The 22,586-nt window shown below is 32.0% G+C and overlaps 1 protein-coding gene across 2 annotated transcripts in view; it reads right to left on the bottom strand.

The window, feature by feature from the left end:
• The window catches only part of LOC126880540 (uncharacterized), a 106,164-nt gene that overhangs the window by 44,130 nt on the left and 39,448 nt on the right, over window positions 1-22,586 (bottom strand). For both annotated transcript variants that reach the window (XM_050644465.1, XM_050644467.1), the window contains exons 2-3: window positions 7,594-7,791; window positions 759-863 (exon numbers count right to left, since the gene is read on the bottom strand). In XM_050644465.1, coding sequence (XP_050500422.1) covers window positions 759-863; window positions 7,594-7,791 — 303 coding nt within the window. The remainder of the gene's footprint in view (window positions 1-758; window positions 864-7,593; window positions 7,792-22,586) is intronic.

Raw genomic sequence — 22,586 nt, 5'->3', positions numbered from 1 at the left:
AAAATGGTAGCCAGTTAACAAAATAAGCGATATTTTAAAACTACAATTCTACCAATATATTACAATAGTAGCATGTATTTGCATATTTAAAAATAAAAACTTGTAGATTATCTATATACCTACACAAACATTAAAAATGTAACAGAGGTAAAATTTACTCACCAATTCGAAAAACACTTAAACAGCGGTATGCACGCAACGAAGTCTTATAGATAACTAAAACGGAACTCGCAGTTGCCGGGCGAGGTAACAAAGGAGTGGTCAGGCCATTGGCGCACTATCGTGATTTACATAGGAAATACGGCATGTGGGCGAACTTGCCATATGGCACACTAACCCCGGTCTCCCCTACATTTTTTTTGTGTCAATTAATTTAATTCAAAAAATTATTTTTTGGACATAAATAATTATGTTAATGTTTATATTACTGAATAGTGAATGGAATAACCTTTCAAATTAGCTAGCAGACGACCCCTATTCTCATTTAAAAAAATCATCGATTACGTCCTCACATCCGGATGGATGCCGTCACGTTAGTATGATATGTATAGGTATGCCAAAAAATCATAATTTAAAAATAAAAATCGACCTGTTTAGGGAATTATTTTCAAAATCGCTCATTCATGAAATAGTGAATTTATTTCATTTGGCGTTTACACACTGTATATACTTTTTAAGTAAATGTATTTCAATTTTTATTAGATACTTTGAGGAAGTATTGACACACTCTATATGTTATGACATGACTTAATACATACCTGACCTTTTTGATTAACACAAATCGAGCTGCACCCAACAGCCTGTTGTACTTTTGGTTCTTCAATAACATTAGACATTATGTCATCCATATGGAACAGGAATAACTAAAAATGTATTTTTATTATTTTTTTATTTTACACGTTTTTTTTGGAATATGTATCAATAAAATTTCCCAAAAAAGTTAAGTAATATATTATAAAAAACTTTTATCATTATACTGACATAATATTTTTTTGTAAGTACAGTGGAACCCCGATAAGTCGGCCTCCGATGACCCGGAAGTCCGCAGCTAACCCGGACCGATTTTCATCAGACAACACAAACATTTTTTCACTTTGACTGAGTTTTTTTACCAAAAATAAACAATACTGTGCACAACTGTACCTAATTTAGATGTATTGTGCATAGTATTTCATGTTTTTGAGGGCTTTTCATCGATTGTCATTTGTTTCGAGCTTCTGTCATGTGTCACATAATATTAATATATCTGCGTCATACGTCTTTGGTTTGTATCATTGGCAATACCAATAACGTATGACGTAGATATATTAATATTAGACGACACATGACAGAAGCTCGAAAGAAATGACTGTGAATGAAATGCCCTATTCTCATACTATAATATATCAATTATGATGTTACCTGTATCATAATGAACTTCATTATGATACAGATTTTCGTTAAGATACAAATTTTTAACCAATAGAATCGCGATATGGCATTCGCGATAAAGGTGGTACACGCGCAGTGACCAATAGCGACTCAAATACGTACGCTTTGACAGTTCTCGATATATAAACAAACCGTCAAACTGACAAACTACTGAATTTATTTGTGTTACAAAATTAATAAATTTGAATATATTTTTTGTTGTGAATGATCATAGAAAAAATAGTGTATACAACTTGCATTTAATTATCATTATGAAGCTCGTACTCTATCGTCGCATACGGCTCGTTTCGTAACCCTCATATTCGCTTCATAATGACCATCATTAAATGCTCGTTGCATAATATACTTTTGTTTATTATTTATATGTATTTTTAAATGTTTACCATGTTCTCCGGCTAACCCGGATTTTCGATAACCCGGATCGGCCTCGGTCCCGATTAATCCAACTTATCGAGGTTCCATTGTACCTACTATACAACTGGGATTTGTTGGAATTTCAATAAAATCGCACAAATGTTAAGTAATATATAATGTATGTATATTCTAAAATAAATTGACATCAGTTATTCATCTCTCTATCGTCTCTTGTAGTAGATGGTTTACATTTTAACCCTCTGATTTTATCTCTGCCCCTCTCTTTTCTTTCTTTCACTGTCTATTTTCTTCCCTCCCTTAATGTTCGACCATCAAACGTTAAGAAATCATGTTGATAATGATAATTTTGTTTATGAAAGCTCGAAATATATCAGCAGATATCTTGATTTTCAGAGGTTTTAGAGAGCCATGATATTGTGATTAATGAGGTCAAAAAGGTTATATTTTAGGTCTGGATCCCGAGTATATAAAAAAAAGTTGATTAACAGCAAGCTGAAAATTTGTTAATAGCTTAAGGGTGTCTAGTCGGATAAACTTTGATATATGGGAACACTGCAACAGGGACAGTTTTAATTGTGGAACAGGGTAAAAATTTGGAACTGTCAGACCACGAAAACGGCACATTTATTTTGTCCGACAGAAGACTTAAACTCTCGGAACAGAGATTAAATTCTCATGCAAAAATCAGACTGCTATTTATCAACTGTCATCATTCCTGGCATTTGACATATTCTACATGTTCCACTCATTAAAACGCCCATTTGGTGATAAATAGTAGTCTGATTTTTGCATGAGAGTTTAATCTCTGTTCGGAGAGTTTAAGACTGTTCTGTCGGACAAAATACATGTGCTGTTTTCGTGGTCTGACCGTTCCAAATTTCTAACCTGTTCCACAATTAAAACTTCCTCTGTTCCAGTGTTCCCATATATCAAAGTTTGTTCGACTAGACACCCTTAAGTAACCTATTAACAAATTTTCAGCTAGCTATTAATCAACTTTTTTTCATACGCGGGATCCAGACCTATTTCTTTGAATGTCGCATTACTTGATAGAAATATTCCAGATTTCGAAGTCCGGTCATAAATTCTCTTTTATTGCAAGATTCTAATCATTAATGATTATAATAATTACATACTAAAACAGTTTTATCAAAATGCTTGTTTTACATTTAAATCGATGTCTTTTTCTTCTTCTAGTGCCGACTCCACCAGGGGCGGCTAGTGATAATAGAAGGTGGTGAGGCACACTATACCTGAGGAACTTTATTATGATGGTTAGCTTCTCTTTAATGGCCGGAAGGTCGATTTTGTGACGTCATAACGCTAGGACGAAGCTAGGATAAATAATCCCGGACAAAAAATCCCCACAAATTATCCCTGGACAAAAAATCCCCAGACAAATAATCCCCGGACAAAAAATCCCCACAAAAAATCCCCGGACAAATAATCTCCGGACAAAAAATCCTTACAAAAAATCCCGGGCAAATAATCTCCACAAATTATTTAGACAAAATATCCCCACAAAAAATTCCGGACAGAAAATCCTTAAGAAATATTTGCTGCCGATTAGTTCTCTAAAAGTTTTCCCGTGAGTGCGATAAGACTCAAATGCTTTCAGCCTCAGTGTATAGAGTTATTTTGAATTTCAATTCCATATCAAAAACTTCAAATTTTACATAACAAAAGAGTGTGAGTTTTTTCAAAAAACGTGGAAGATATGGGGAATGAGGTAAGGCTGTGAGAATCATGTTCCAATATTATTTGCTTAAATCTTTTGCTCATTCTGATTTGAATAAATATGTTCAAAACATTGCCATTGTCCAAAAAAATTTGTGGAGATTATTTGTCCGGGACTTTTTGTGGGGATTTTTTGTCCGGGGATTTTTTTGGGGATTTTTTGTCCGGGATTATTTGTCCGGGATTATTTGTCCGGGGATTATTTGCAACCCTCGCTAGGGCGTCTACAGAACGGCGCCGTATTTATTTTAGTGCTTGCAAACGATATTAAAATATTAAATAACAATTGTATTCGCAAAAGAACAGCAACGAAAGCTCTAAGCCTCCAACAGGTTCACACTCATAGGAGCTGTTTTTTAGCTAAAAATAATTACTATACTACCACATATCAAACCAATATAAATCAGATGTTTCGTCCTTCCTAGGTCTCATCAGCGTTGTACAGCCATATCAAGCAAACTTTACATTACATACATACTACTTTACATTACATTACTACTTTACATTACATACATTACACACATACATACTACATGACATCAACGGACAACTGATTCTGTTAATATTAATCAGTTGCCAAAATGAAATTATTGTACGCAAACAATATACCCATAAACACGTGATAATTTCATTTTAGAACCAATCTTATATTGTAAATGTATTGAATAATAGGGAAATACAAACAAGCAAGTAAGCAAATTACTGTTACATTATAAGATTGATTTTTATGTTAAGTAAACTAAGGGCTAATTCGTTTTTTTTTGTATTTTATTTTATGTTTTTTTTTTATAAAAAGCGTGCTTATAAGAAAATAAATCATTATAAAAGAAAGCATGATTTCTAAATTTTTTATTTATTTATTTAATTGGCATTGATAAATGCCACACAGCCAGTATGATATTGATAAAGTCTTCTAAACATAATCTAAACTTCTAAACTAATTTAAAACTATATCTAAAACTACTTTACAAAACTACAATACAAGCGTTCATAGCAAATAAGGGAAGCAAGGTCAAGTACCTAACTTCATAACTAAAAAAACACATGTTTGAAGCATGCCTCAAGGATGGATGAATTTCGTTCCCAGAATTGGTGGCACATTTTTCAAATTTTGCCGCTTTTACTGCCCCATTTTAAGAAATGGTAGTATGCTACACAAGGAGGTTTGAAGCAAGCCTCATCTGTAATGATTTGAGAAAGTTAGAATGAGATGCATGATGCATATAATACTGGCACGTGGAAGACGGATACAAAGATAAAGAGTCAGGGCCGTACCGATTTTAATTTTTTTTTCATAAAAATAAAGTTATTTAGGAAATTTCAAAAAGCTAAATTATATTTAAAAATCTGATTATGAAATAACGAAATAACGTAAATAGTCGATTGATATACTGGTGAGGAACTGCCTCACCTGCCTCATAGGACAAGCCGCCACTGGACTCCACTAATGAAGGGTGGCTATAACCATTGCAAATTCTTCTCTATCTTCTGCTTTTCTTAAAAGCGTCTGTGTGTTTAACCCGGTCCAGTCTGGGTTAAACCAGGTTAAAGGGTCCAGACTCTTCATAATCAGCTGTAAAAACTCGTACTTATCATTTCTAACTATGTGCCCCAAATATGATGTTTTTCTCCTTTTAATGGTGGTCAAAAGTTCTCTCTCTTTTCCCATTCTGTGCAACACCATTTCGTTCGTAATATGATCGGTCCGTGGTATTTTCAATATTCTCCTAAAAAGTCACATCTCAAAAGGTTCCAGCTTTCTCATTAAGTCAACATTAACCGTCCAAGATTCGGCACCATAAAGCAGAATAGAGTGGACATAACATTTTACCATCCCATATTGGAATTGCAGATTGAGTCTTTGGTTACTCAGAAATTTCCTCAGTTTCAAAAAGGCTGCTCTTGATTGATCTATTCTTGGTCGAATTTCTGATTTCGGATTTAGATTTTCCGTAATCCAGACTCACTTTTCCAGACCGCAATCCAGACTTTTCGGACCTCACCACGACATTAACACAAACCAGTATAGGATCAGAACCAACTTCGAATTAAAAGAGCTCTACAATGACACCGATATTGTCCAACAAATTAAATCACAGCGACTAAGATGGGCAGGCCACGTGCACAGACTTCATAACGAAAGACTTGTAAAACTGGCATGGGAGGAGATTCCTACAGGCAAAAGACCACTCGGACGTCCCAGAATGCGATGGAGAGATAACATCCAGGCAGATCTCCGAAAAATGAACATCCCATTTGACCCTAGGTTGATGGAAGACCGAGCAAATTGGAAGAAAGTTGTACAGTCAGCCAGGACCCACCCAGGGTTGTAGCGCTACGTGATGATGATGATTATGATGTAATCATTATCAGACTCATAAGTATTTCATTTTGTCCATGAATGTCTACCAGAGGTAAATCAGTATTAGTGGTACCTAAGTTGAAAGTATATTTGAAAAGAGAAAAGATTGCTAAAATTACTTAGAATATGCCATCCAAAGTACAATGATTTAAAAAAAAAACAAGATAGTACAGTAATATCAGAAAATTTTGAAGAATATTGTAAAATGAATTTATGATCTTAACTAAAAACATGATAAATGATAGCAATGTTTTAGAGGCTATAACTTTATAACCTAAATGGTTTTTCAATACCATTTATACCAGCCGCCAACTACCTAATGGTTGGTCTAATTCACTGTTTATAGCTCTACCTAAGAAGACAACAGCAAAAACCTGTGCTGATTATAGAACCATCAGTTTGTTAAACCACTTATTGAAAATTTTTCTGAAGGTAATACATGGTCGTATCTACAATAAATGCGAGGAATACCTGGATGACACACAGTTTGGTTTCCGTAACGGGTTTGGAACGAGAGAGGCACTGTTTGGAATGAACGCACTTGCTCAAAGATGTCGAGATATATCTGTAGACATATACTGTTGTTTTATTGACTTCCAAAAGGCATTTGATCGTGTTAAGCACTCTATATTGATCGAAGCTCTAAAAGACATTGGCTTGGACGGCAGAGATGTTCGAATAATTGCAAATTTATATTGGAATCAAACAACATCAGTTTTAGTACCTAGATGGTGTGGAATCACAGGCTCTTAATATTAAAAGAGGAGTACGGCAGGGATGCCTTTTGTCCCCCCTGCTTTTTAACGTTTACTCCGAAAGAATTTTCAGAAAAGCACTTTCTGAAAAACCAGAAGGAATACTTATGAACGGTGAAGTCATCAATAATTTGCGATATGCGGACGATACAGTACTCCTAGCTTCTAGTCAAGAAGATCTGCAAACACTACTTGATAGTGACGTTGAGGGTTGTAGGGAGGCAGATCTGGATCTGAACATACGGGAAACCAAAATACTCGTAATAAGTAAACAACAGCATATAAAACCGTCTATAATACCAAACTTGAGCAAGTTGATAAAATCGTTTACCTTGGACAGCAATTAAATTGTAACGCAGAAAGTCACGGCGAAATTAGATCTAGGATAGAGCAGGCTAGGGCCGCTTTTAGAAGGATGTCCAAGGTGTTATGTAACAGAGACCTAAAATTGGCATTGAGGATCCGCCTACTTCGCTGCTACGTGTTCTCGGTCTTACTTTATGGTGTCGAGTCCTGGACTGTGAATAAAATCGATCTAAATCGCCTTCAGGCTTTCTAAATGTGGTGCTATAGAAGAATTTTAAAAGTTTCCTGGGTGGAGAAGATTCGAAACTCCACAATACTAAAACGTCTCAGCAAGACTACTGAGATCATAAAAAGCATCAAGCAGAGAAAGCTGGAGTATTTCGGACATGTAATGAGAGGTTCCAAATATAGGTTGTTACAAAATATCATACAAGGAAAAATAGCAGGCAAACGCAGTCCAGGACGAAGAAGAACCTCATGGTTGAAGAACTTGCAAGATTGGTGTGGTGTTGATACAAGCATGCTATTTAGGGTGGCAGTGAATAAAATTAAGATAGCTACGATGGTAACCAACGTTCTGAAAGGACATGGTACATGAAGAAGAAGAAATAAAAACAAATTTTTTACCTTAAAGAATGGTACATTCGCTCCTTCAGCAATTCCTTCCAACTCCCTGACATACTGTGGAAAATTCTTTTTTACTGAAGCAAGGGTGTCCTCATATGCTTTTTTGCCTTCAGGTGTGTTGTAAGCGGGCAACAGGTCCTCTTCTAATGCTGTGTTCCCATTTATGAAGCTGTGAATTAGGCCGGAAAACGTTCTTCCCTTAAAAAAAAAGATTATAAAAATAGTAAACGTGTTTAAAGATTATATCTTTTGATTTCAATTGCATACATTAGTTTTTTAATAAACGACCAAGAGGAAGACAACAGATGAGATGGGTAGATGATATTAACAGGAGCTAGAAAAAATTGGAGGTATATTTTTCAGGATAGAGATCGATTTGCGGTCCACCGCAGAATCCATTGTTTTTTGAAGTTATAGGTACTTCTTTACGATAGAGAGTGAAATTTTATAATACCGGGCGCATGCGCACACAGACAGTATGTAGTTTGTTGCTAATTTTTTAAGATGTATGTATCAGCGCTGTCAGCGCAAATAAGTTATTAAAAGGATGTATTAGTGTTTTTAGTAAATGTATTATTTATTATAATTTTTGTGTCTTTGGATTTGTCTTCCTCGGGAATAAGATATTTTATAATAATAGTAAGTATATTTATAGTATTTTTGTATACTTCACTTGGTCTATTAAATTTGTCAGTATGTATGAGAAATCTTGTAAGCTGTCAAAGCGAAGGGAATATAGCTCAGTGGTAGAGCGTGTGACCGGAGATCGAGAGGTCCCGGGTTCAAATCCCGGATGATTCATATTTTTTTTTTTAATTTTTGGTATCGTTTTAATAAAAAATTTCTAAAAGTGGTAGGTAAGAAAGTTAGTTTAATATTTAAATAAAATACAAATAACCTGTTAAGTATATTTATTTCTTTGAAATTATATAATAGAAGTATAACCTCTTACGTGCGTACAAGGTACACACACATTCTTTTATTGAGATGTCTTTATAAATTTGCCACCGTTGGCTTATTTTTCTATATTTTTCATTGATTTTTTTTAATATTCTATGAATATGAATTAAATGCTTATTTAATTTAAAAATGAAATAATTCTACCATACTTTAAAAAAACTCACAAAAATGCTTGAAATGTTGATTTCAAACTCTACGCCCCCCCCCCCCTTAAGGATATCTATGATAAGATATCGATAGGCAACCCATGCAAGTAATATTTGTCTATGTATGAAATTAAAAAAAAACAATGTTTCATCCGGAAAGCAGATGGGTGAAGGTCGACCTAAATTCGCATTCCGTACCTACTATTAGTCCATCTAGTTGAGATTTCGCAAACTTCAATAACTCATTGTAGACCAGAGCGCATCTGTAAAAATATTAGTACATTTGGATGTTGAGAAATAACTCACTTTTTTGCAGAAATTGCTTGAAAATAACTCATACAATAATATTTGAGTTATCCTCCCACTCAAAAACGTCCGGAACATTGTTTAAATAATCAAAATATCAAAAAATGAAGGAAAAGTTCGATTTTTTTTCTTCGTTTTTTGATTATAACTTTAAAAGTATTCATTTCCGAGAAAAGTTGCACTTACATAAAAGTTACGTAATTAAATTTCCTATAATATAGGATTAGTTAAAATTTTTAAAAATTATTGCCCTTGTTGCAAAATAGCAATAATTGCGAAAAAAACATAAAAAAACAAGTACTCGCATTTTAAGTTTTTCAACCATTTATGCTAGACTTAGGACCTTCATATTTCACCCAGAAAAACTTTATGATATAATAAAACAACACTGTAAATTTTATTGTTTAATAGATTTTGCAAAATAAATTTTGCAATCCAGCTTTCGCAAAAAAAATCAGTTTTTCAAAATGTTGCAGGACTGAAAATAAAGCAGACGGCAAGTTGAATTTGCCCAATTTGTTGAATACTGTACCTTTCATTTGCAATTTGAAAAATAAAAATGGGTTAACTGCCACGACGTCAGGAATTTTTTTAAATAAACATTAATTTTGTTGTTACGCGCAGGACAGCGGATACGTTTGCTCTGATTGGGCATTCCAATGACCTTTGATAATGATTGATAAATTTTAATTTCTAGTACGTTTCGATATAAATAAATAAATTTGTTTATGCATTATTGCAAAATAAAAACACATACTCTGTCCTTTGAAATAACACTTTTTTAGCAAAAACTTTCTTTGTTCATATATTTTAACTTAGAGAATTAAAGTTTATTATTTTTAAACATACGCAATTGTTTAAACAATATTTCACAAACAATAATCAAATTGGTTTGATTTTTGTGGAATTAAAATATTAATTTACAATAAAATATAGAGTAAGAAAATAATATATTATATAAAAATTTAAAGAAATTTTGGTGGAAATCAACTTATGTGAATCGAACACCGCTGTCCTGCGCGTAGCACCAAAAATTAATGTTTATTTAAAAAAATTCCTGACGCCGTAGTAGTTAACCGATTTTAATTATGCAAATGGCAAATGAAAGGTACAGTATTTTTCTATATGTAAAAAATTTCAAGTTGCTATCTGCTTTATTTTCAGTCCTGCAACATTTTGAAAAAATTAATTTTTTTTGCGAAAGTTTAATTACAAAATTTATTTTGCATAATCTATTGAATCGATCTTAATCATATTTAGAGTATCGTTTTATTGTATCTAAAAGTTTTTCTGGGTAAAATATGAAGGTCCTAAGTGTAGCATAAATGGCTGAAAAACGTAAAATACGAATACTTGTTTTTTTTTATGGTTTTTTCGCAATTATTGCTATTTTGCAACAAGGGTGACAATTTTTAAAATTTTCAACCAATCCTATATTGTAGGAAATTTAATTACGCAACTTTTATTTCAGTGCAACTTTTCTCCAAAGTGAATACTTTTAAAGTTATAATCAAAAAACGAAGAAAATCGAATTTCTCCTTCATTTTTTGACATTTTGATTATTTAAACCAGAGGTTCCCAACCAGTGTGCCGCGACACACTGGTGTGCCTTCAAGTCGCTGTAGGTGTGCCGCGAAATTTTACTGTCTTTTTTACTAGTATGTACTTTCTTTTTTAATTCGCCGTGATAATAACTTTTACCGACTATTTTTCATTGAATAAATCTTCTGTTCCGCGCTTGTCTGCTGTTTCAATAGTTCAACACTCGACCAACAGAATGCGGTAATAGCAGTATCATATGCAGATGTGCGTTAGTTCAACATATTACCGCTTGTTTTCTTAATTTTCCTAGTTTCCATAATGAGTACAGCATTAACTCAATGAATTATGTTTTAAATTATATTTTTAAAGAAAGTCACATAATAAAATCACATAACAATACATTATGATTATACTCATTATAGAGATTATTTACCAAGTGTACCGTGGTTTAATGAGTTTTAAAGTTATTGTGCCTCAAGCTAAAAAAGGTTGGGAACCGCTGATTTAAACAATGTTCCGGACCTTTTTGAGTGGTAGGGTAACTCAGTTATTATTATATGAGTTAATTCCAAGCAATTTCTAAAAAAAAAAAATAAGAGTCACCTGTCAACGTCCTTCTCAAAACAGACTATTGATAACGCGCTGGACTATTGATTGTCATAATTTCAGAATATTACATGCCATTATGCAAAAAACAAAGTTATAGTTGGTTCGTTAAACTCAGACACAACTGACTAGTGATTTTAGTAAGTAATTTTGCCAATTTGGTAAAATTGGCAAAAAAAATAATTATTAAATAGTTAATAATTACTAAACAGTTAGTAATTTTGCATATTTTGTCAAAATTGGCCAAAAACAAAAAAAAATACCTATTAAAATCACTAGCCAGTTGTGTCTGAGTTTAACGAACCGACTATATTAACATTTGCAACTAAAGGCAAAAATAAGGGTTTTTGCAACTACATATATTCTTTATTTATAAAAAAATTATATGTAGGCAAAAAATGATTTTTTTACTTTTTTTGATTGTTTAATTTTTTTTTAAGATTCTTACGTGAAATCGATGATTTTTACAGATAGACTGGGATACTAATTGTCTGGTGTTATAAATCCATATAATTTTAACTTCAAGGATGAATAAAATACTCTGATTATTAAGGCTATGGGTACATAATTCGCAAATATTTTACGTGTATCCCTACTTTTTCTGTCTTTACACGGCAAATTACGTGTAGTAAAATTCACACTGGTATGGATATGTAAACATTACTAGAATGTCATTCTACTTGAAAATGTCATCATTAATTTAAAGAGATGGGTTTCGAATGTTCTTGGATAACTGTTATTTTTATAATTGCAAATTATTAATTCAGTTAATAAATGTGATAATTTTTTCACTAACTATGTATTCATTGTTTGTAATAATTTATTTGTACAACAAAGACTAATACTCAATCGAGAAAAGAGGAAAAGTGTTAAAGTGATTTTTTAATAATATATTGTTATGGAACGCTTACAATTTTGAACATCTTTAACAACAAAATACTTGGATCACAGAATATATTATCCTGATGTATTCTCTGCTTGGATCTTCCACAAATAATACACAATAAATAACTTTTTATTAAGTTCACGTCTTAAATCAATTATTTATCAAATACACAATATCAATAATATTTAATCAATAACTCAACATATTCCCGATGCAATGTCAAATATTTAAAATTGTCACTGATTGTCAGTGTCTGACTGATAATATATGCTGACAATATTATATTCGGCTGAGTGCGTTGTAAGACAAAGATAGATTTGGAAAATATTGCCACGGCATTGTGTTCATTTTTTTCAAATCCTGAAAAAACCAATAAATATTTTTAAAAAATTTAAACGCAGAATGAAAGACTAAATTATTACCGAGGGCCGAAAGTCCCTTAGAATAAATAAAAAGTTTATTTTGAATGATATATTTGAAATTAAAAATCACACTAAATTTTCTCTTAGCTTTTCACCCCTGTAACTTATTAAAATAAACATTGTATGATAATTAATCTCGATGTCATCTGTCGTGACAATAATGACGTGATAACAACATATTTTAAATAAGAATAATTGCTCAGTGTAATTAGAATTATTATATATATATAATTAATTATTTTCAGGAATCTTGTCATCTAAGCATTCAGTTAATTAGAATCAAGAATTGAATGAATGAATGAGAAGAAATTAGCAACTAAAACAACAGCAGTAGGTACTTACGATAATCGTTCCATGTCATAATTGCATATAAATATACATAATACATAATATACGCACACCCAAACTTATATGGAATCATCTGACATTTATTATTATTTCGGGCGAATTTTAAAAAAACGAACACACGAAGTCAAACAATAATATTTATTTTAAAGCAATTAAATAACCAATATATAACAATTAAATAAAATAATAAAGTATTTAACAAACAAACTGAATCTAGTTGTTTTACAGTCAATAGCATAAAAAATTTCAATGTAAAACGAAAATTGTTTAAATTGTTTTTATTTTTTTTTTTGAAGTTATACTTCTTTACGCGCGATATGAGGGTGAATTTTTATATGTTAAAACCTACGATCCCGGCGCATGCGCATTATACCTTTGTTCTGATTGGATGTTCAAATGACATGTCAAAAATAATCCAATATGGCAGCTGTAGCGCAGCTGTGGTTTGGACGGTTGGCGGTTTGGTTATGTATGGTTGTTGCGTTTTAAAATTTGTGGGAAGAGAAACAACAAAGGTTAGTTAATAGTTATACTGCCTTTTTAAATAGTTTTCATATTATATTTTTGAAGTTATACTTCAAAATGTTTTAATTTATGTATGTATCAGTCCAGAAAAGGTGTGGAAAGAATACAGGGTGAGGCAGATAACTGGCCTATTAGAAATATCTCGAGAACTAAAAGCAACAGAATCATGAATATTGGAATACAGGGGTTTTGAAGGATGATCTATTAAATGAAAATATTTTCAGCTCTTTGCAACTTCCGGTTATACCGGAAGTTGCTTATTACTTCGTTTTTTTAAATGGGACACCATGTATATTTTTACATTTTTGGATACTCTTCGATATCTTCTTTCTTAAAATATGAGGATTTGTAATTGTATACAGGGTATTTTAAATGATAATTACGTTTGTTTATTAATTTCGTAGCAATATTCACACCCTGTAGAATTGTAGTAGTTTGACAACTAAAACTCTACTTACGTTCAAATGATTTTTAATATAGTCTACTATTGTTAAGAATTATTAGTATAGCTAAATTTCTAATTTTAGTATACAGGGTTGGTCGAAACTCGGAATGAGTATTTTCTGAGTTTTTTTAAATGAAACACCCTGTATTTTAGTATTGTAATGAAATGATATTTTATGGTACTTTTTTATTTCTTAAGCATTCCCTATACCTAACTGCTTTAATTTGTGCTTAATTGTTAGTCGCACCAACAATCTTAACTACGTAGCTATTTTGATAGCTAAACCATTATTGGTAATTTTAAGGATCGGTCTGGATTAATATGTATTTATTTCTGAAAAATTGTTTGTGATTGAATATTTTCATGGCCAACCTAATAAAATTTTACGTATTTTTTGTTGCAATTAATGTTTAGCTTGAATCACCAATAACTCACAAATTAAAGCAGTTAGGTATAGGGAATACTAATAAAATAAAAAAGTACTATGAAATATAATTTCATTACAATACTAAAATACAGGGTGTTCTATTTCAGAAAACTCAGAAAATATTCATTCCTAGTTTCGACCAACCCTGTATACTAATATTTCAAAATTAGATATACTAATGATTCTTGACGATAATAAACTATATTAAAAATCACTTGAACGTAAGTAGAGTTTTTAATGTCAAACTATTACAATTCTACAGGGTGTGAATGTTGCTACGAAATTAATAAAAAAACGTAAATATCTTTTAAAATACCCTGTATAATATTACAACATCTCATATTTTAAGAAAGAAGATATTGAGGAGAATCTAAAAATGTAAAAATATACAGGGTGTCCCATTTAAAAAACCAAGTTATAAGCAACTTCCGGTATAACCGGAAGTTGTAAAGAGATGAAAATATTTTCATTTAATAGATTATCCCTCAAAACCCCTTTATTCCAATTTTCATGATTCTGTTGAATTTAGTTCTCAAAATATTTCTAATAGGCCAGTTATCTGCCTCACCCTATATATTAGTGTTTTTAAATATATTTTTCTAAAAACGCGTTAAAAATGCAATTTTTAGGACTCCATAGGAGCGTTAAAAATGCTACTTTAAGGCACTAGTGCTTTAAAATTTTTAAGGCACTGCAGTTAAAAGTGAATTGTCAAATTGTGAAACGTCAAAATATTTATATTTCATTTATTAACATTAATATTAATAATACAACTTGCGCAATTTGAAAAAGGTGGTTTAAAAGGTTTTTTATTATAATTTTGTGTCTTTGGATCTGTCTTCCTTGGGCGTAAAAGAATAAAACATCTATTTTTATATTTCACTTGTTACCGTGATGTATAATTATGTATATCTGAAAGGTAACTAGCATGCGGCTTGATGGCCTTGTTGGTAGAGCATTGGACCAGAGATCAAAAAATCGCGAGATTGCGGGTTCAAATCCCGGACAATTCATATTTTTTTTTTAATATTTGGCATTGTTAGGTTTTGGTTCATTTTTGGTAATTATTGTTAATTTTTTGTATTGTAACTGTTAAGTAGGTATATTTATTTCGTTGAAATTATATTATAATAGAAGTATAACTTCTTACGTGCGTACAAAGTACACACACATTCTTTTTTGTTTTTCTTGGTAGTCAGTGTTATCACCTCTAGTCCTTATGCAAGCTTCAGTTTGCGTGGGCACGCTCCTAATCAAATTATCAACATTTTGTTGTGGTAGGTTGCTCCATCCTTCAAGAACAGCTTGTACTAGCCGTGCGGTGTTTTGTGGATTATCCCGGCGAGCTCTAAATTTTCTTTTAGACATATACCACAAATACTCAATAGGGTTAAGCAACTCCAAACAAGGGATACCTTCTGCTTCAATGATGTCTCTAGTCAATCTAATGGTATGTGGAGGTCCATTATCATACAAGAAAATTAAATTTTCTCCCGTTGCACCTTTCCAGAGCCTAACTACAGGTTATCAACATACCTGTGAGCACTTAAAGTTGATTGGATGAAAACTAAAGGAGTTTTTTTACGGATCACAATTCCTCTCCAGAACATTACACTTTCCCTTGTATATTTGTGAACAGAACTGACAGTTTTCGTTCTTGCTTGTCTTCCTCGACCTCTAAGTACACGATTTCGTGGGTCATTTGATTTTACACAAATCGTGACTTTTTCTGAAAATAGCACATTTTGTCAATTCCCAATGTTCCAGTTTTGGTGATGAAGACACCAATTTAGACGATCAATCTTGTGCTTCCTGGATAACTCGGGAACCCATAACTGTCTCCTGCTGTATACTTCTTGGCACGAACTCTTCTTCTTATCGTTTCAACTGAAAGAGTTACACCTGTAGCTTTCAAAAGCTGCCTTTGGACCTACAGGTGAGAAATGGTTGAGTGTTTTCCAGCTGATTGGACAATTAAACGATCGTGGCGAGTCGTTATTACTTTTTGGTGACTTTCCCTTGCTTTATTTTTGAGCTTTCTTAGCCCTGCTACCTAGCATAGGTTTTGGACAGAACGCCCTGTGTTACGGCTAGCTCTACAGCTATGTCCCTCTGAGAACATTACTTGGTCCACAAGACCAATAATCTTTCTCCGTTGTAAGTTCTATAACCCCACATGATCCATATTTTCGTTTTTGGACGCAAAAGTTAGTTTATTTATTTTCGTTCAATTTGCAACTCAAGCAAATACCCTATACCGTACCGAGCTGCACTATCTGATTGTCTTATCGATTTGTTTATTTTTAATAAAAACCTTTATTTTTCGCAACAATAACAAATTTTTTCAAAAGAAATAAATATTACTTAGAAATATATAATGATTCCATATAAGTTTGGGTGTGTGTATTACGTATTACCCTAGCCTACCTGTGAAGAAATCATTGATTTCACATAAAAATCTTTATTATACCTTCACACCTTTACTATTTCACAGCTTAAAGCAAGAATAAAAAGTGAAATGAAAAATATTAAAGAATAAAAAAAATGTAGGTTTTGCTTTTAAGTATGAATATTTTGGTTTTATTTTGTTTTTCTGTAAGACAAAAATATTCCTGTTCAAAGTTTGCATACAATAGTAACTAGTGACTCGTTCAATCCTTTTCAACTATAACTTGTTCAAAAATAAGCACTTTGAACCGGTAGAACTTACATATATGTATAAAAAATACACAAGCAAAGTAAATTATAAAGCAATAATTATTAAGCTTATTTGGGATGCTAATTAGGGTACGATTTTCACGATTTTTTCCAAAAAAAAAGAATCAACTTTATTTTGAGTGCAACTCGCTTAGTTTTGATATTAGAAACTTTTATATATACAAAATATATATAAAATATATATACAAAATATATATAAAAAATAAAAACAAAGCTTTTTTAAACACTTTAAAAAAGTTTTAATGGGTTTTTTCCGTGCTTAATTTGAAATATTAAGGTTGAAATATTCGATTTGGAATTGACGAATAAGATCCGATTTTTGATGAGCTACAACTTTGCTTGCTACATTTTTGATAAAAATATATTTTTCGATAAAATAATTAGATACCTTTAGAGTTATTTTCGCCCGAAAACGTGTTTCGTTTTGTTGAAAAATAAACATTTTCACTCGCAAATAACTCGAAAAGTATTGACTTAGGTTAAAAACTTTATAGAACAAAATATGCTTAAAATTAGTCGGTTTATGCATGTCCTTATTTTAGACGTATGTTTTTCACCCTGAGAAGGGAATGTAATTGCATATTATAACATAATTTTTAATACCAAACAACTTTTCTTAATAACAATTTTCGATATTGTGAAAAATAAAAGTACTTTCGCGATAATATTCGTAATAAAAAGCGAAATTCATATTTTTTGACAGACTTCGTATACTGTTGATAAAATTTGATATCTGATGATTGCATCTTAGGTTTTAGACTATGCAGAGCAGTTTATGAATAACTTTTTTTCGTAAAATTGATATTAAAAATTTTTCCATATGGTTCCAAGTTACGCAGACACACTGTATATACGATGATCGTAAGTGAAATATAACAAGTGTTTTGCGTTTAGTACAATAATAACTTGCTATCAATTATTAATTTGTCAAATGAGTATAATTGATTTTGAAGGTTCAAAACAACTGATTGACTACTTAAAAAAAATAAAAAAACAATTTGCTAACGGTATATCTATTTGAAATGTATGTCTACTCTCCTATACCCTTGATATGGGTAATTAGTTAACACAATTCGGTTTCATATAAGTAATTAACACGAATAAATACATACTGCTACGCTGCTAAGTCTCTATGAACATGAACTCGAATCGATTGTTTTACAATAAATTCATTGGAGGAGCTTTAAGATTGCCACACAATTTACATCTGGGTTATTCAAACGAACATCGACAATTTAGGGTATCTGGGGTATCGTTTACATTATTCAAGTAGGTTAAAGAAAACAACATTTTTAGTACAGATCGAAGCCCAAACTGACATAAAAATGCAACACTTTCAGGGATAATACTTGAATTATGTAATTTATACACAATAATATCATTTTTAGATTATATTTTATATAAAATTTAGCTGTTAATAAAAGTTAGTTATGTTTACTAATTATTGTAATAAATTAATTATTATGTTACGTAGTCCTAGTAAAATAAACTGGAAAGCATATCAAACAGACCTGGAATATTGATTAGGCAGGGTTAAAGAGACAATAAGGCATACGTTGATTGAACCTAGACATGACCTCCGAACATTTTCAAGGGGTTGTCATATCTGAGTTCGAAGACAGTTGTCCGGAGATAGTGATGAATTCTAACACGAAAGTGTCCTGGTGGAATAACCTTGAAAATCGAAGAACAGAGGCTAGACGAAAATTTAATTTCCAAAAGATAACTGAATATCTCTGATTGAATATAATAAGAAACTGAGAGGGATAAAAAGAGTCCCACAGGGTTCAATTTTAACTCCACTTTTATTCACAGTCTACAACAGTGACATCCGATCCAGCTATATACTGACGATACTGGACTCCTCTCCGCAGGTATCGCTCATGAAACGTTGAGACATCCATCTGTATTCGATACAGCTCAAAATCAATTGAACAAAATCGTAAGGTGGCTCAACAAATGAAGAATTACACTCAATGCCCCTAAAACCTAAATTATTTTATTCAGACATCCTTGTAGTATCTATTCGATGCGAAGTTGCGAGGAACCAGTGCTCTCTCAAATAGTGCTCCTTGGAAAGAGGCTCGAATTCAATTGGGGAGTTCATTTTAGAAGAAATTCCAAAAGGAAGATCGACATCAGAGACACCCTAGACATGGTAAGAAAAAGAGCTAATCTCCTGGTTGTATTGTCTGGAAAATTTGGAAACACTGCGCCTAAAACTCTTCTGCACACCTACAAACATTTCATCAGGCCAATTATCGAGTACAAGGCGTGGGTCTATGCATCGCTAAACAACCGCCAAAGTAACACCATTTTGGCTATTGAAAGAAGAAAAATCCTGAGGAGTGTGCACACTATCAGTCAGTATTAGTCCACCACCATCATCATCATCATCATCATCATCATCATTATCATCTTCTCTTGTCCACTGCAGGACATAAACCTCCTCAGCACGTCTCCAGGAAGTTCGATCATGTGCTAATTGCATCCATCTATCATATATTCTTTTTATGTCGTCTGTCCAGCGTATTGGTGGTCTGTCTATGCTTCTCTTGTCCATGCGAGGTCTCCATTCTAACAGTCTTTTTGTCCACCTATCATCCTGCAGTCTCGCTATGCTATTTGTCCGGCGAAACTCCATTTTAATCTGGTAATTCTTTCTATGATATCTTGCACATCCTTTCTTTGCCTAATCTCTAAATTTATCCGTAAGTCTTATTCCTAGTATGGATCTTTCCATTTTCCGCTGTGCTATTTTAAGCATTTCGCTGACACCCTTGCTTTGGTTAATGTTAGTGTTTCAGCTCCGTACGTAATGACTGTAGCCCAGTCGGGATAGCATTTGACCTTGCATTAGGAGCTGCCCCAAATTTTATTTTTCTAATATTTAGGGAGGGTCAATATTAGTATAAATTTAAAATCTCGACTGAATTCCGCCGTTGCTTTAGCCGCCATCTTGATTTTAAACGAGAACCGTTTTTGCTCAATATCTCCGCCATTTTCAATTTTTTGACAAAAAGTGTAGAAACTGAAATTGTTGAAAATGCAATTTTCTATAATTTCATATATTATAATTTTTTTCGTGCGGTCGATATTTTCCGAGTTATGAGGGGAAAATAGTGACAGTTGTAGCATAATTATGGAATTATTGAATTATCTCGTTTATTATTAGATTTACAACAAATATACAGGGTGTAACAAAAATACAGGTCATAAATTAAATCACATATTCTGGGACCAAAAATAGTTCCAAAGAACCTAACTTACCTTAGTACAAATATGCACATAAAAAAAGTTACAGCCCTTCGAAGTTACAAAATGAAAATCGATTTTTTCGAATATATCGAAAACTATTAGAGATTTTTTATTGAAAATGGGCATGTATCATTCTTATGGCACGAACATCTTAAAGAAAAATTATAGTGAAATTTGTGAACCCCATAAAAACTTTATGGAGGTTTTGTTCCCTTAAACCCCCCCTCCCCCTCCAAACTTTTGTGTACGTTTCAATTAAATTATTATTGTGGTACCATTAGTTAAATTCAATATTCTTAAAACTTTTTTGCCTCTTAGTAGTTTTTCGATAAGGCAGTTTTTATCGAGTTGAGGCTTATTTTTTAATATGTTTACATAAAAATTTTATGGGGGTTTTGTTCTTTTAAACCCCCCAAATGTTTGTGTACGTTCCAATTAAAATGTTACTGCGGTACCATTAGTTAAAAACAGTGTTTTTAAATATTTTTTGCCTCTTTGTATTTTTTCGAGAAGGCACCTTTTATCGAGATATGGCTTCTTTTTTAATATTGTTCAAAATATACCTAAAAATGTAAATCATAAATAAATTTTCATATTATTACAAGTCTCCATAATCGTACTTAACCATATACAAATATGTGGTGGATTTGACAAATATTCAAAATATCTCGATAAGAACTGACTTTTCGAAAAAGTACTAAGAGGAAAAAAAGTCTTAGAAATAGTGTGTTTAACTAATGGTACTACAATAATAATTTAATTGGAACGTACACAAAAGTTTGGGGGGGTTTAAAGGAACAAAACCCCCATAAAATTTTATGGGGTGTCCAAATTTCACTATAATTTTTTCTTAAGATGCTACTGCCATAAGAATGCTACATGTCCATTTTCAATAAAAAATCTCTAATAGTTTTCGATATATTGGAAAAAATCGATTTTCATTTTGTAACTTCAAAGGGCTGTAACTTTTTTATGTGCACATTTGTACTAAGGTAAGTTAGGTTCAATCGAACTATTTTTAGTCCCAGAATATGTGATTAAATTTATGACCTGTATTTTTGTTATCCTTTGTTATACTTTGTTATATGTATACCTATACAAAAATGAAGAGAATTAAATTTTGTACAATTTTGATGCCGTACATTTTTTTGATAAAATCAATATTTAAGGTAGTACGTATGTGGTAAAGATGCGAGCGTAAGACCTGATTGATTTTGTAGCAATTGTTTTTGTTCAATATCTCCATTTTCAACTTTTCGACAAAAAGTGTAAGAAATGAAATTTTTGCAATTACGATTTACTACAATTTTTCGAGAGAACCAGTGGCGGGTCTACAAGGGGGGAAATGGGAAAATTCCCCCCAACCGGGTCCAAAATAAAAAAAAAATTGTTGAAACATCACGATATATAAGCTGACATAAAACTTAAAATATCGACAAACAAATTCAACCAATAAAACCCGCTAGTTAATAAAATTAAGTGAACTTAATGCATATAATGTATTTTTATGTCTTTTATATATTTAGTTTGGTTGATGTTTCATTGGAAGTTTCAAAAATTGTATAAAATATAATTCTCTTTATTTTTGTTTATGTACAATTATGTCGTAAAGTTAATAATAAATGAGACAATTCAATAATTATACTTCCACTCCGCTTCCATTATTTTCCCCCTTAACTCGGAGAATATTGATCGTATAAAAAAATTGTGCCAAAAAAATTGTAGGAAATTGCATTCCCAACAATTTTCTTTCCCACCATTTATGTCGAAAAGTTGAAAATGGCGGAGATATTAAGCAACAACAGTTCTCATTTAAAATCAATATGGCGGCTAATGCAACCGCGGAATTCAGTCGAGATTTTAAATTTACACTACTATTGATCTCTCCTAAAGGATAGAATTATAAAATTTGGGGCAGCTCGGAAACAAAATTCAATTTAATAATTATGCCCCCCCCCCCCACCACTTTTCACTATTTTCACATGTAACTCGGAAAATATCAACCGCATGAAAAAAATTGTTAAAAATAAATTGTAGGAAATTATATTTTGAACAATTTTAGTTGAAAATGGCGTAGATATTGAACAAAAACAATTGCTATAAAATCAATCCGGTCTTACGCTCGCGCCATTACCTCATACGTACTACCTTAAATATTAATTTTAGCAAAGAAATGAAGGAGACCAAAATTGTGTAGAATTTAATTCTCTTCATTTTTGTATAGGTACATATTTGTTGGAAAACTAATAATAAACGAGATAATTCAATAATTCAATAATTATGCTCCAACTCTCACTATTTTCCCCTCATAACTCGGAAGATATCGACCGCACGAAAAAAATTATAATGAATGAAATTATTGGAAATCGTAGTTTTAACAATTTCAGTCAGTACACTTTTTGTC

Source organism: Diabrotica virgifera, chromosome 2 (assembly GCF_917563875.1).
Source record: "Diabrotica virgifera virgifera chromosome 2, PGI_DIABVI_V3a".
Lineage (NCBI taxonomy): Eukaryota > Metazoa > Arthropoda > Insecta > Coleoptera > Chrysomelidae > Diabrotica > Diabrotica virgifera.
This window is presented reverse-complemented; position numbering and strand designations above follow the sequence as displayed.